This window comes from Sinocyclocheilus anshuiensis, unplaced genomic scaffold (genome assembly GCF_001515605.1).
Source record: "Sinocyclocheilus anshuiensis isolate Anshui unplaced genomic scaffold, SAMN03320099.WGS_v1.1 scaffold63, whole genome shotgun sequence".
NCBI classification, from domain to species: domain Eukaryota; kingdom Metazoa; phylum Chordata; class Actinopteri; order Cypriniformes; family Cyprinidae; genus Sinocyclocheilus; species Sinocyclocheilus anshuiensis.
The window spans coordinates 1029669-1045704 of NW_015552625.1; the positions used below are offsets into that span (position 1 = coordinate 1029669).

Here is a 16036-nt window from a genome sequence, read left to right on the forward strand (position 1 = left end):
GGGGGCAAAAACAAGTGTTGCGTTTATAATTTTGTTCAGTGTATTTCCGCGATGTCGCGGCTGCAACAACATACAAACTATATGACAGAAGATAATCTCAGGTGATTATGTGCTTTATTCCAAGTTAAACGTGTCTAATGCGAGTTTGAATATCATATTGCATGGCCTTACTGAAAGCAACAACAGATTAACAACAGTTTACCTTAGATCTTGAAAATAAATTAAAGCAGAGATGTACGTTAAAACAATACGAACCGAGTGTATTCCATTACAAAGATGGTATCAGTCACTCAGTATGTACATTTATTAATGTTAAAAAGGTTTAATATTTATGAATTAGATTATAAATTTATCCATTTTGTTGCGAGTGCAGAGTGCTTCCAGAGAGAGCCCACCCACACACGCTTTTGATTGGCTGTGATATTTGATTGATTCTCTCGCGTCTAGTGTGGACACCCAAATTACTTGTCGCGTTGCGTATAGTTAGGACACGGTGTTTTAAAATGTAATTTAATCGAATTACAAGTACATAATTTTTGGAATCCAATTATGTAGTCCAGATTACATGTAATCAGTTATTACCCAACTCTGGTCTCAGTACATGTTATTTCACACATTTTTTTAATATATAATAAAAAAAAATATATATATATATATATATAAGTAAAACACTTTTGATTGACTTTTTTATCTAAATAAAAGTCTTTTAATTTATCTTTAACAAAAACCTTTTGGTTTTTGGCTTCTCCAGTTTGTAAAAGAACGAAGGTTCACAAAAACAATGTTGTATGCATATTTTTTATGTTTGCACAGAGAGAGATGTGTAAGTGCTCCTCAGAGAGCCGTGTGACCTTGCAGTTGTCCCTGTGTGAAGAGGTGGGCCAAGGTGCCCTTTGTTGTATTGGATTGTCTCTGTGCACTCTCCCTACTCTCTGATGGAAGCACCAGCACAATTATGGACTCTATTTGTCATCATTCATTCTCATCTCCTAAAACCTTAATCCTATTTGTGCCGCATCATACTCTCCATTATATCAAGCTTAGCCATGTTTACTCCACTTAGAGGAGGAAAATTAATTTTTCTTTTTCTTTCTGTTGTGTTGTAATGCTGAGATTTACTTGTATAGCAGCTTCAAAATCTCTAGTTGTATGTGGGTTTAACTGAATAAATGTGCAGAAAATAACTCAAACCAGGCCAAGTCTCAAAAACTGCACAAATTATAACTCTCATTTTTGTCGTCTTCTGAAGGGGTTTTTCCTGACTGTATCCTTGGAGTCGATCCTGAAGGTAGCCAAACACGCTTCTGAAAACAACAAGATCTTCTGCTTAAATCTGTCAGCTCCATTCATCTGTGAGTTCTTCAAGGAGGCCCTGATGAAGGTTATGCCCTATGTGGACATCCTTTTTGGCAACGAGACGGTGAGTATGTTTATGTGGACACACACGGCATAAAAGTACATGTGAAAGAGTTTAGTTGGTGTCTTATCATGTAACACTTATCTGTCGTTACGTTCTTGCTGTTTATTTGATGTGGTCAGTTCCCTGCCCTGCAACAGTTCAGATGCGAGATTTTGCATAGACAAGGAACCCAAATTAATTACAATTTGAAATTGTTTTTAATTCCAAATTTTATATTTTTGTAATCATACACATAGAATAGTCATCTCACTTCAAATGCATTGTCGTCCAGCACTGACTGTACTCATTGTGAGAGTAACACCCCACAGATCGCCTGCAGACTGGGCCATAAACAGCCTCTTACCTCAGCGCTTGAGACTCAGACACTGGAGTAATGTTCTGAGTCATCGTGGTCTCAGTCAGGTCCACGCTCTGTGGTAGAGGTGTTTGAGTTGTGCTGAGAGTCAGACCTAACAAGTTAAAGCTTTACCTCTATATCTAAATATCTTTTCAGCACTTATTTTCATCTTATGGGTAAGGGTTGGCGGTATGACCAAAAACTCCATGGCGTGAGAAAATGTATTTCGTGGTAACAGTATATTTTGCATGGTAGGTTTTTCCACACTACCAATAAGATTTTGCAGTAAGATCAGTTATCAATAGTAACTTAGAAAGAAATTAATTTTTTATTCAACAAGGACACTTTCAATTAATCAAAAGTGACAGTAAAGATATTTATGTCATTTATGATTCCAAGTAAATGCTGTTGTTTTAAAAATTTGTATTCATCAAAGAATTCTAAAAAAAAATGTGATTCATGGTTTTAAATTACAGTTTCCATACAAATATTAAGCAGCACGACTGTTTTCAATGTTAATAATAATACAAAATATTTATGGAGCACCAAATCAATATATTAGAATGATTTCTGAAGGATCACGTGACACTAAAGACTGAAGTAATGACTGCTGAAAATTCAGTTTTGCATCACAGGAATAAATTACATTTGAACTTATATTCCAGTAGAAAACAGTTGTTTTAAATTATAATATAAATTACTATAAATATAATATTTATATTACTGTTTAGACTTTTTTTTTTTTAAGAAAAATATGAATGGTGGTATATGAAAGGGTACTTAAATTTATTTCCATTCATTTAGAACTTCGACAGATTGACAGAAATTAAAATAATCATAATAATAAGTAGCTGATTTATGTTGCACTTGAGTTAAAAACTAATGACACAAAAAGGGATTCCGCACACCAATATCCAAATTAAAAATGTGCAAAGTGAAGTCATGTGGCAGATCTTTGAATTCTGATTGGATGAATCACATTGGAAACGTTTTAAAACAGGCAATACATTCTGCACACACACCATTTGAATTTATTTTAAAAATGTGAAGTTCTTACTCATTTTGAGCCAAGTATTGGCAGTGTATTTTCACATTTCTTTGTTTCTATTGTGTAGAAACTACATAAAGCAATCCTGCCCACCGATATCCGCATAAATGTCTGCTGCAATATAAATCTCGACCGATTTCCAGTGTTGCGTTATACTGTATACTGTCAAACAGCCCAACCAGGAAATTAAACACTGATGCTGGTCAGATTCAGATTCTCTTCACCCAGACTATTTATAGAGCTGCTGTAGTTCCTGTTAAACTGACAGCCACAATTTTGCCTTTTCTCTGGCTAATTAAATAGCGCATACGTGGCGTGTAGCTGCAGTCTTTGTTGGGCAGTATTAATGCGTGTTAGTCTTTATGTACGCCTAGCTCTCTGCTGGTTGGTATGAAGTGTTTTGGCAGCTAGAGCTTGTCTGAATGCATGTGTGTGGGCGGGATCTAACGCAGACAGGCAGGCCTTTATCTGTGCTGACAGGGTAGGCGCAGCGAAAGACGTTCAGGCCCTGCACCAGCCTCACGCCCCCTTAACTGGCACACACCAAGTGTGTAATATCCAGGGAGTGGCGTTGGTCTAATTGAGTCCTTCCCTGCTCCCCTCCTGCCTGCCTGCATGACATGAACCAGAGAAAGTGAAACATTTCAGGAAATGTAATGGCCTCCAGTTAATTAACTGAGAGAGCCGTGCAGTAAAGAGCCAAAACCAGATGGCGCTGAATTTATGCTTGCCGAAATCGACGCACACAGCGGCGTGTACACAAACGCGTACGTAATCTCCAGCAATTTGCCCACCGTTTGCCACATACATGATAAAATTCAACAATGTGAATTGTCTGTGTCATTACAGATGAATTTGTTGAGCAGAAGGCTCAGACAATGTAGATAAATGGCATGATTAATTGGAACAGAATGAATAACCCTGACTGATGTTGTATAAGCAGTGATTAACTCGCGCTCAGAGCTCGGATTGTTTTAAATAACAGGGGAGTTAAAGCCATGATTGCTGGGAGGTTACGAAATGATTGAAATCGCTCCGCTGCTGCTTATGGGTAAGGGAGAGCGAGAGCGAAAATCGAGGGAGGGAGGAGGAAGACGAGAATTCGGAAGAGTTGACTCATTGTGAAGATCTACCCAAAGGCCTTCTGCCTAACGCTGACTTTTAAATAATCTTATTCATGTCCCAAAAGACAGACAAGGAAATTGGAAGCTTTTGACATGCCCCAGAACAAATTATCTTGGACTTTGCATCAGAAGCCTCCATGTTTGCCTGTGTGTGGCATGTTAATCATTCTTATAAAACAGTTAGTACCAGTCCTCCAGTTTGATTGGCTGAGCGGCACTAATATTCAGTCGAACAGCAGGGAAGTTTCACTTTTTGTCTGACTCCTCATGTCATTGTTTGCACATTCCAGTCAGACTGTTTTTACAGTTGTTTTAGCTTCACTTGGAATTATTTTCATTAGGGATGCAGAATATGTTAGTACCATATACTGCTTATCAGATAATATTAGACTTATTTTAATTATTTAACAATATCAACCAATATGGTATGTTTAATTGTTTATGCTCATTTCTACTATTTTACATATCTATTACTTGTGCAAACATCATGCTAGCTTAAAGTTAATCTTTAAAAATACTAATAATTTTAACACCGTTAAATGTAATCTTTAGCAAATCTCAAAATAAATATCCATTTTTCACACTGTACTTTTTTTATTTTAAGATGCCCGAATTCACTTTCTTTCTTTCTTTCTTTCTTTCTTTCTTTCTTTAATTGTCTTTCTGTCTGTCTGGCTTTCTTTTTCATTTATTATTTTATTTAATTGCTGCCATTTTATTGGTTTTCAGACAGAATTTTAATATTGGTGCATCCCTAATTTTCATTGGCTGAGCAAAAATAGACAAAGGGCCAGTTTTACTAAACAGGGTAAATTGGCGCGAGAATGCAATTCCAAAACAGTGCCGATGGGCGTGGAAATTTCTGCGGGTGATTTACTGACAACGTGCAAATTAAAGAACACAGACGCAACATCTCATTTACATATCAACCAACACAATATACCAAGCGCAGCACAAATTAGCATAGTCGCAAATAAGCAGAGCCGATGCTCATCAGGTGCGGGTGATCTACTTGTGACACAGGTGCAAAATAGTTTAAGACATGCTTTTTTTGGAGGCATTAAATAATGGCGCAAATACTAGTAATTTGACAAGTGCAAACGTTAGTAAATCGCGTTGCATGATTAATTTGAATACTCTCCTCCCATAAATTTTGTGTTTGAAAGGGAAACTCCTATGAATGCATATTCAATAAGGTCAGGTGCACGCCATTTCAGCGCTAATTCTTCACTGCGCGTCTTTAATAAATCCTGACAGTACTATTGTAACGGCAAAAGATGGTTTGCGCTGGCACAAGCTGTTAGTAAATCTGGCCCAAAGTATCTTCCGACATTTAATCTAAAATCTCAGTTACGCAATATTAACTTCTTGTTTATTGCACTGTTGAATTCATTATATTAGCAGAATTCTACAAAATTCCCAAGATATTTTTGAGTCAATATTTTAGCCAGTGTGATTATACTTCATACTACCAATAAAACTGCAGTACTCTCAGGTCCATTTAAGACCTTTTACCATATTTAAGTAAGTAAATCTATTCCACAGATTTTCTTCCAAAATCAGGACAGAAAATGAAGAAAACGTCCAAAATCCATCTGGGCCTAATTATGACTCTGTCTGGTGCTCTACATCTAGACTTATCCGTTGACAGTAACCACTGTGCTTTCTTTGTGGAAGGATACGTGCATGTTTGCATATCTACAGTACAGTGATATATATTTTCTTGTGCTGGAGTGTGTGTCCTCCCCCGCTGATTGTGTGTAGGTGACGGACAGTTCATGCAGGAAGCCCGAGGCGATGAGGGATATGCCTGACATTGGGCCCCCATCTCCCAGCTGATTCAGACAGCTGCACGCACACACACACACACACACAAATATTGAGAGACAGATGTCAAGTTCTAAAAATCTTGTTGACAATCAAACACGGACCTTTCCAGAGCTCTGAGCCGTGGCAGGCCCCCTCTGAGATGCTTAGAAGTCTTCCTGAGACATTTGGTGATGTTTTACATGGTTAGCAAAAAAATTTTTTGAAGTAGTTTGGAAGCAGCTGTCTGAATTCAGAGCAGAAGGAAAGAGGGACAGGCAGAGAGAGAGAGAGATGCAAGGTGAGGTAATTAAAACAATGCTGGGGCTGGATGCTGTCAGGGAGACTCACGCGATGCACACTCTACACAAGTGCTTTACTGCATCACTCACTGCACTCAATTACAGCCGTCTGTCTGCTCTCGACCCCTATACAATGACCTGCAAGACATTTGCTGTGTGGAGAGACAGTTAGGAGTGCTAGGACAAGTGATTTGCTCTCAGGGAGCAAGAGATGCTAACAAAACAGTACCAAAGTTTTTTTTTCCCCCTTCCAAAACCGTACTGCCGCATTGAAAAAACATGAAAAAATGATTATTATATAACTATTATTAGTATTCATATTATTAGTAGTAATTAGCGTTATTAGTAGTAATATTATAATGTTAATAGTAATATTTTCCAATCTTGAGAAAGTTGTGTAAATTAATATATTGTTAAAAATTGTAGAACTGTCATTGAAATTTGTTTTGTTTTTTTAATAACAATAACAAATTTGGCAATGAAGTTATTTGTTTTGTTGTTTTATTTTTTAATAATGATTTTTAATAGTGAAATTCATCATTTATATTTAAAAGCCCAAGTTAATCCTGTTAAGCAAGTTAAGTTATTTTCTTTGGACAAAGATTGTTTGTAGATGATGATTTTATTATTATTATTATGTTTGATTATTTTTGGCTTTTAACTATTATTATTATTAGTAGTAACAGTCAGGGCTTGGAAGGTTACTTTTAAAATGTATTTCACTACAGATTACAAAATACAAGCTTTAAAATGTAATCAGTAATGTATTTCGTTAGATTAATCAGGTTTAGTAACTTAATCTAAATACTTTAGAATACTTTGAAATACTTAAGCTATGTAACACAAAGGAACATATTAACTTGATGTCTTGTTTTGATGCTTTCCAACTCTAAATAAAAGTGACATCTACCAGTCATAAGATTTGTGTTTTCTTTGCATTTTATTTTTAACAACATCAGTTTTCCACAGCATTACTATGAACAACCCAAACTTTTTATGTCATTTAAATCTACCAATCCATATAAATTAAATTTGAATACAATGAATGGGATTCCGTGCTGTTTCATGCTGCATTCCAAGCTTCAAAACGAATCCAAACACACCAAACATATAATAAAAGTAGCCAAAACAACTGGCACAGTTCAAGTTATACAATAGATTTGTTTAATGAATGGACCAAACTTTATGTGATGATAATCCTCTCTATGGAGAAGCGATCGGCACAAAAGAATCGCTGAGTCAAAATTGACAGGGCTCGTTTCCCAAAGCAACTACGGTCGCAAGTAATGTCGTTATAGTTCAATAATTAACAACCACAGTTCGCTAACGATGCTTTTGGTAAACACACCTCAGATCTATCCAGTTTGTGAACCATTCACACTGGTTTCGTTAAACAAAAGAAATGATTCATTATAAAGATTGACTCAAAAGAATCATCTGTTCACGAATCGGATCATGAAATCGCATTACCGCACCAAAGATTATCTATTCTTGAACATTTCGAATGAATAAAGACTTCCAAGTTCATCTGTAAACCACATAAAGCTATCGTTTGACTTTGTATTTCCACGAGAGAAATGCGTTACTGTTGTGTCGTCCATTTTTGTATCGTGATGATGAGCATGTATGAACTCTCACTACGAGTTGCTAAATGAACAGGTAGGCTGCGGCACGCAGTTTTTTTTTTTTTCAACGGAGAATCAGTTGCCTTATTGGTTAAAATCCACAAACTGTTTACTTAAATATTAAATGAAGAAATGGCATTAAAATTCAAAGTAATCACTTTGGTAATCTAAAAAACTTTTCGGATGTAACTGTAATTTGATAGCCACCTATTTAAAATGTAATTATAATGAAATACAGTTACTCATATTTTGTATTTTAAATACGTAACGCCTTTACATGTATTTCGTTACTCCCCAGCCCTGGTAACAGTATTATTTATGTATATTATATAATTATGTATCTTATACATGTAAATTATGTATAAAAAGCCCCATAAATTTCTGTTATAAATTACTGCAATAATGTATGAACTATACTACTTTTTGAAGATTGTTTGATTATGATGATGATTGTGGTGATTGCGGTTGTTATAATAATTAATTTTAGTCATATAAGAAATATATTGTTATTATTATTGCATTTCAAAATTATATCGAAAAAGCATCATAAATGTCTGTTTAGTGTGTACTCTTTACATAAAACACAAATACTTCTGTATATTTATAGTCCATCCTAGTCGGTTTTTATGTCTCGGATGAAAGTTGTGGGCTTGTATGTGTCACTGCTGGATCAGATAGGGTCACAATAGGGAAGCTGAGCTAACCACTATAATCGGAGGACTCGGAAGGCTTTCCCCAGAATATCCCTCACATTGAGCCACAGAGGCCATTTTCAGCTTGATGGGGAGTTCCATAACACAGATTTGAGGGTGAGAGTGAACCCGGGCCGGCACTGCCTTTAATAGGTTCAGCGGCAGAGGCGCCTGGCTCTCTTTAGAGACGCAGAGTGATGATGGATGGATGAGACGGTATTGTGTTGAGGGCCGATCAATAGCTGCCACCAAGCCCAGTGTATTTCTGTCACTGTGGAGTTGAGTGTAGGATGTCAGCTGGTTGTTGCCAGGATGATTTGGGAAAGTTTAACACCAACCCGCTCTGACGCCCCACACATCAGTCATTTTGGGTAACAGAAGGGTTTCACGGTCATTTCTGACACACAGTCTACAGATGAAGTGTGGACAATGGCAGGCTTTGAAAGTGATCGGAACGTACTCCGATTGCGCTAATAAGGCTGTCATTGAGGGAGATGTCATGTGCCCAGGGCGGGGGGGGGTTTGTTGTTGTTGTTGTTGTTTCTCCACCTCTCTAACAGGCCATAGAGTAAGGCCAGGAGACGGCAGTCAGCACTCATGATTCTGGTAATGATATCATTACAGCTAGTCATTGCTTCTCATGCATTGTTTAACAAAGACATGTTTGAAGTGCTCAGCAGAGAGCTCAGGCAGAGCTTTCTCAGCTTGCAAGCTGAATCAAAAGGCGGAGAGCAGATCAAGAGCAGGAGGCACCTTTTTAAGCTCTCCACATGCAAGAAAGAAGAAAGTGATGTCAGCTGGTTGTTGCCAGGATGATTTGGGAAAGTTTAACACCAACCCGCTCTGACGCCCCACACATCAGTCATTTTGGGTAACAGAAGGGTTTCACGGTCATTTCTGACACACAGTCTACAGTTATGCGTATTATACTCCTTTAAAGATTATTTGTTCATGATGATGGCTTTTATCATAAATTATAATAGTGATGATATTATTATTAAATACCATTTTATAATATTATTCTTTATAAGCAGTAAGCAACTTAAGGCCATATGTTTATGTTACAGGGATTAAGGCATTTTAAATGTGCTTTATTACCATGGTAAAATCACTGTAGCTTGTGGCTTATTGATTTAAAAAATAAAAAGTAAACATAAATAAATAAAAAAGAGCAGGGTGTCCAGTGGTATATAATACCGATTAGAGAGTTTCATTTAATGTATTTATTTTAAATAAAAATACTTTTTAACAGTTTTAAATATTTAAAATATTATTTTACTGAAAATGTTTTTTTATCCTTTCCTTAAGACTGTTGGTAGAATTTGAATAGATTTACATCTGTTAATCAGCTAATGCTAATAATTTTAAATTGGTCAAAAATTGGCCAATTAATTGATCTTTTACTAATTTAAATTTTTACGCCTTTTGAATGCTTGTAGAAGTAAAAAACAGTGTTTATTGTCAAGAGTTTCAACAAAAGAAATTAAGTTCCTTGCTTTTTAATGACTAGGTATTAAGTAATAGTCATGATGTAAGAATAGCGATGATTTATGATGTAACCTGTCTAAATTTAGCGAGAAATCAAATGTTTTTGAGCCATTTCAGCTCCTCCAGTAGGTTTTGTTATCCTGTTTGTGGATGTGTTTGTGGACGTTCCCCTGAGGATGACTACATTAAACAAGCGCCGTTGACTCATCTGAAGCATCACGTCATTCTTCATCTGTATGTGTGTATCAGACCAGTCTGGAACTCTGTGGCCTTGCTTATGAATGCGTGTGTGTGTGTGTGTGTGTATGGTCTCCATATTTACCGACACCTTTTTAAGATCTCCACTTGCCAGAGAGAAGAAAGTTATATTAACATCCCAAAATGACAGCATGTAAAAAGCTTTTTTTCTTTTAATTCAACACTCTTCTCTCTATCCATATGCAGTATAGTGACCCAAATCAAATTTGGACCCTTAAAATGAAACAAAATCTCAAAAAAAAAAAAATGTTTTTATTGTTTTTGAAAGAAGTCTCTTATGCTCACCAAGGCTGCATTTATTTGATGAAAAATAAAGTAATATTGTAAAAATATTAATACAAATGATTACAATTTAAAATGACTGTTTTCTGTTTTAATATATGTTAAAATGTAATTTATTCCTGTGATGGCAAAGCTGAATTTTCAGCAGCCATTACTCTGGTCTTCAGTGTCACATGATTTTTCAGAAATCGTTCTAATGTGCTGATTTGGTGCTTAAGAAATATTTCTTCTTATTATCAATGTTGAAAAAATTGCTGCATAATATTTTTTTGTGGAAACCATAATAAACTACCATTAAAAAATCTTGTATAAATAAGATATGAAATATGAAATAATTATATTTATTTAGCAAGGATGCATTAAATTGCCCAAAAGTGAAAGTAAAGACGTTAATGTTACAAAAGTCAAAGAAATGTCTCATGTTTTCCAAAATAATAAGCACAACTATTTTCAACGTTGATATAATAAAATAAAAAAAGATAATAAGAACCAATAATAATTAAGCACTAAATCAGCATATTAGAATCATTTCTGATCGATCATGTGAACTGAAGGCTGAACTAATGGCTGATATGCATCACAAGAATAAATTACAATTAAAATACAATACAATTAAAGACATTTGTACATTTTTAATCGTGGTTTAGATCAGGCCACTTTATATGCAAATGGGATGTTTTGATGATCTTGTTATCATGGCTGCAGTGTGGGGGGTTTTGATGATGTACCCTGTGGATATTTTTGTTCTCCTCTGAATTGTCCCATGCTCGTTGTACTTACACCAGCGGGAGTGGAGCAGTTAGCAGAGGTGAGCCGCAGGAAAAGCAGGCCCAGTCCCCCCCACACTGCCTCTGCAGTCTGCAGTCCACCTGGACGCCCGCCATCTGCAGCCACATCAACATCCATCATCCCACACGCTCTAAACAGCATCAACACACACTCACGTCCAGGATACTAGAACACATCTCACACCGAATTACAGAACATGCCCGTAGCATTTCTCAACCTCTCAGATCTCTGTGGTATCTAAAATGAAGCATCATAAACCCAAGTATGACAGTGATGCAGAGTGCTGTACTCAAAAATAAGAATTTTTTTTCTGCAGGCCTGGTGAAGCCAGTAGTTACTTTTTTGTTTGCCCTGCCAACATTTTCACATGGCTGTGAAATTTTATTGTTTAGCAGCATATTTTTTTAAGCATGAGAATTTTAATATATTTTTCACAAGCCAATTTGGATACAAATTTGCAGAAATATTTGTATTCATTAGCTTTGATGATGGATAGATGGATAGATTCATATACACAAATACCCATATACATACACATTAAAAAAATCAAACAGTACAATAAAATAATGAAATGAAATGAAGAGAAATTAAATGTATTGACATATGAGAGAAAAATTTAAGAAAAAGTGTCTTTCTCAAGGTCACAGTGTTGGAAGGTGGTCTCAGTAACTTCCTGTATCGCTTCTTTTACTGTTTCAACCTCAGGCTGTGTGACCTTTGGGTTTGCAGCCTAACGATGTAACCACTATGCTGTGTCATTCGCGGCCGATCAGCTATTTCCTGATGTAATTTTAAGCTTTGTTTGTGGCTATATCTGGGCGACATGTCATCAGGAATGGAAGTGGTGTCTAGGACAGGCTTCGCTTACTCCCAGCTCTTTAGCAGTAATTGCATCTGGTGGTGGTAAGTATAGGATTAGTGGCTTTAGATAAATTTCCACCAAAAGGGCCTGTCTTCTGTGGCTTGTTTGTCGCTCTCTCAGCGTCTCTCTTTCTCCATCCATCCGTCTCTCTGTCTGTCTTTCTCTATTGGTTTGTTGTCGGTTGCACATCACGCTCCAGTTGGCCTGCTGCATTCTCAGGGGAGTACCTTTAACACCTCAGCAGTGCTTGCTTTCTTCTCTCTAATCTTCCCCTTCCCCTGCCCAGATTACTGTATCAAAAACCATCTGCCGGCCCCCTCAGACAGCACTGCCCCTGGTACAGTCACAGCCTGTGGCCATACAGTCTTGCCTCATGCAGGATTACGTGGGACGTTTGAGACAACGTAATGAAATTGCACTGTGATTGGCCTGTGAGTAACTAACAGTTGCATCTTTGTTTTTCTTTCTGTCTGGGCCGCCGCTGGTTCACCAGTGTTTGTCACCAGTGCAAAAACAATGTGGAAAAATAACATCTTATGAACGTGTGGTCAAGTTAGTTCTAATTTTTTGTGTGTATGTTTTTGCTGCTGTTATTTTCTTCTTCGTTTAGCTAGCTGATGGTTTTAGAGCTCAGCCCATCCCTCAGGCGGTGGGTTTTTGTTGAACTGTCTTTTTTAGGTCCCTTCCTCTTGCAGCTGGCATGGCTAACCCACTGGCCCGATTCACAAAGCGAAATACTCTCTTCATTTTCTGCTTTGAGCTTCACAACATGGATAACCGCACAGGATGGAGATGAAAGTGGGCGCTGAAGTAAATAACCAGTGAGGTTGGCCCTCGTGAGCTCCCTGGCCCGGTCTGTCAGGGCCACATTTCTAACCCAGACCAGATGTCAGTGTGCACTCACCCTGACACTCCTCACCTCCTCTATGCCACCTTTGTTCTTCTCCGTCCATCTTCTTTCATGATCTATTTTTGTGCCATTCTCGAGTCTGTCTAGCGTAAGGGTTCTTTTTACACCATATCCAGTATACACCATTCTTTACAAGTTTAATTTGTAGACACAACAAGTTAGGATTAATTCATGAACTGCACAGACACTGTGGTTCTGTGGTCCTTCAAAACATTTCGGCCCATTTGTTTCAGTTGCCTGACTTGACAACTTCTGGCTCAGCCAATGAAGTGCAGCATTGCATGCCCGCTTTTTTTAGCTGCCTTGGTTGCGGAAATATTTTTCCAATTCATTTTTCCTATAGGAATTTTTAAAAACCTTTTTTAAAGAGTTGTAAGGCATGAAACAAACCACGTACATTACTTTGATATGAAGCAAAAACAGACAAAAAGACAAATGTACCTAACAGCTTTAATGAGGCGAGGTAAAAATATATGTAACTAAATATTTGCTGGTTCCAGACCAGTTCTCTGATTGGCTGAGATTTCGCTACAGAATTATAGGCAATATATATTTCACCAGGAATCTGTATGTTTGAAAGTTATCATTAAAAATCAATACCCCTATGGAGAGAATTAATTAGTTTTTTTTTTCTTCGGGATCCCGACTGTTGCACTCTATAGTTTGGACCTGTCTGTATGATCATAGCAGATGGTACAATATTTGGGAAATCTATTGGGAAACATATACAGTAATTATACATAAACGCTTTAAGTGTTACCAAATCAATTAATTAGCCTTTAAAAATTATTTGTAACAAGATTTGTTTCGCTGTCGTAAGCCATTTTCACTCTGAGCATGTGAAATGTCTTCGAAACCTACCTTAAACATATTATGATGTTTATTGTCATGCTCTTGGCCTAGGCTTCTCTTTTTAGCAAATAATAAATATCAAATAATAATAAATTTGCGGATTCCAAATAATAATGTAAAAATTGTATTTGCATACATATGAATGGAAGTCAGTGGAGTACAAAGTGTTGTGTGATAGCAGCCTTAACATGTATTTAATCCTTTGTCTCCTTACAGAATATGATGAGATTGGCTTCTGTCATTTGACATGTCTCCGTATCTTCTTCCTAATTATGAAGCACAAAGCCTTGGATATGGTTCTGGTTTAGTCAGTTGTGCCAATAGAATGACTTTTAAAGTGTAGATTTATTACAAGTCCATCATTTCCATAGTCTTGCCTAGTAAAGAGGGTCTATTACAGTTTTCCAGTGGGGTTGCATTAACTCTAATTCCTGGAGCTAATCTTGAAATAATGCTGCTTAATCACTCTTAATAAAAGAGTGGCTCACCTTGGCTGCTGGATGGCTGCATTATCAGATCATTGAGCCGTAATTGGTGTCATGAAACCTTGTGGTGGGTTATCTCCATGGGGACTGGAGTTTTCCCCAACTTTATGGCGCAAAGATTAACCTTGGAGTGTTTGACCTCTGTGCAGTGAACACAAACATGGGTGTAGCTGTAGCTCTGTGACCCGAAAAAGGGAACATCTTCTGACTGGAACCAAATACAAACAGCTACAGTAAATGCCAGGTTGGAGTGTTTTGATTGATGTCAGATGGTCTATTATAGATGAATGTACATGTCTCGGCTCTATTATGCAGTGCCTGTGACAGACAGACAGACTGCAGGTGGTCTCGGCCCCTTACATCCATGAAGCACTGGTTCTTTCCACCCCCTCTTCCTCTCTAAAGGCCGAGGTTGTCACAACTGTCCCTAGAGCTGTTCACTCGAGCAAAGGGCGAAGCCCAGCACACATAATTTAAATCTTTTAACCCTCACAGAGCCCTTTTATTATCTGAAATAAAGCTGATTTATTCATACATCTTGCTTGAGCTTCGGGTAATGTTGTGGTATTTTATGTAACATAGTCTTTTTAACCAGTAACGTCATTGCAAATGCATGTCCAGAGTAAAGGCCCATTGACACACCACAACTATAACGTAATGTCAATGAGGAGCGATATCATCAGAACATTTTCTTTCAGCTGATGAATGACAGCCAATCAGAATCCACCTGTCTTTAACTGACAAAACTGCAGCACGTTATCGTCCAATGCTGTTGTCGCTAATATAGTTATTGTTTTTGTCCTTGGTGTGAACGACATTCGCTGCAACTAGCTTACAATACCATACTAGCTTATCACACCATAAACATACATTTGATACATTGTGACGCATCAGAATATTTTAATTCATTATATTTTTAAAAATAATTGGCGATTTAAAGCATGCCATATGTATGAGAGCGACCCCACATGGTTGTGTGTGAATCTAAATCTTATACACGCAGTTGGAAAATTTGTGGTCACACTATTTTAAAGTCCAATTCCCGAATTAATAAACCATTAACTACGACTTTTGCCTCAAACTTATAATTTGCTGCTTATTATTAGGTATTGTGTAGGATTAGGCATGTAGAATATGGTCATGCAGAATATGTGCTTAATAAGTACTAATAAACAGCTGCTATGTTAATAATAGGCATGCTATTAAATAGTGTATAAAGAAGTGGGGGTGCATTGATATATAATTGTATCAGCAGGCCTGTAACCAATTTTCTTGAATTTTATAAATTACAAATTTGATGAATTATTAGGTCAAGAAAAAACTAATTTCCCAGTTCTTTCACTGGTTTTGGAGAAAGAACTGAAGGTTATATAATGTATATCCTGTGCTACATACTCTAACAGAGCTTTGAAATGTGTCCTAAATGAAATATCATTCCTTCACTAAGCTCTCATTAATTAAGGCTGCATGTGTGCTTTGTTTTGCAGGAGGCTGCCGCGTTTGCGCGAGAACGAGGCTTTGAGGTGAGTAGATGGAGGATCACACATTAAACAGATCCTAAAGGATTATTTTTCAGCTGATAATGAAGTTCTTTTTCGGACAGTGATTGATGTGCTATTATACTCTCTTGGCCCCCTTGCAGTGGTCGCCATAGCAACCTGGCAGTCGTCATGGTTTCTTTGTTCAGCCAGCACTCCGGCTCACACACGCTCTCTTTCTCTCTCACACACACACACACACACACACAAACACATTT

The 16036-nt window shown here is 37.1% G+C and overlaps 1 protein-coding gene across 3 annotated transcripts in view; it reads left to right on the forward strand.

The window, feature by feature from the left end:
• The window catches only part of adka (adenosine kinase a), a 168332-nt gene that overhangs the window by 127969 nt on the left and 24327 nt on the right, over window positions 1-16036 (forward strand). For 2 of the 3 annotated variants that reach the window (XM_016457851.1, XM_016457853.1), the window contains exons 7-8: window positions 1250-1420; window positions 15768-15803. In XM_016457851.1, coding sequence (XP_016313337.1) covers window positions 1250-1420; window positions 15768-15803 — 207 coding nt within the window. The remainder of the gene's footprint in view (window positions 1-1249; window positions 1421-15767; window positions 15804-16036) is intronic. The other variant, XM_016457852.1, reaches the window with a different exon arrangement.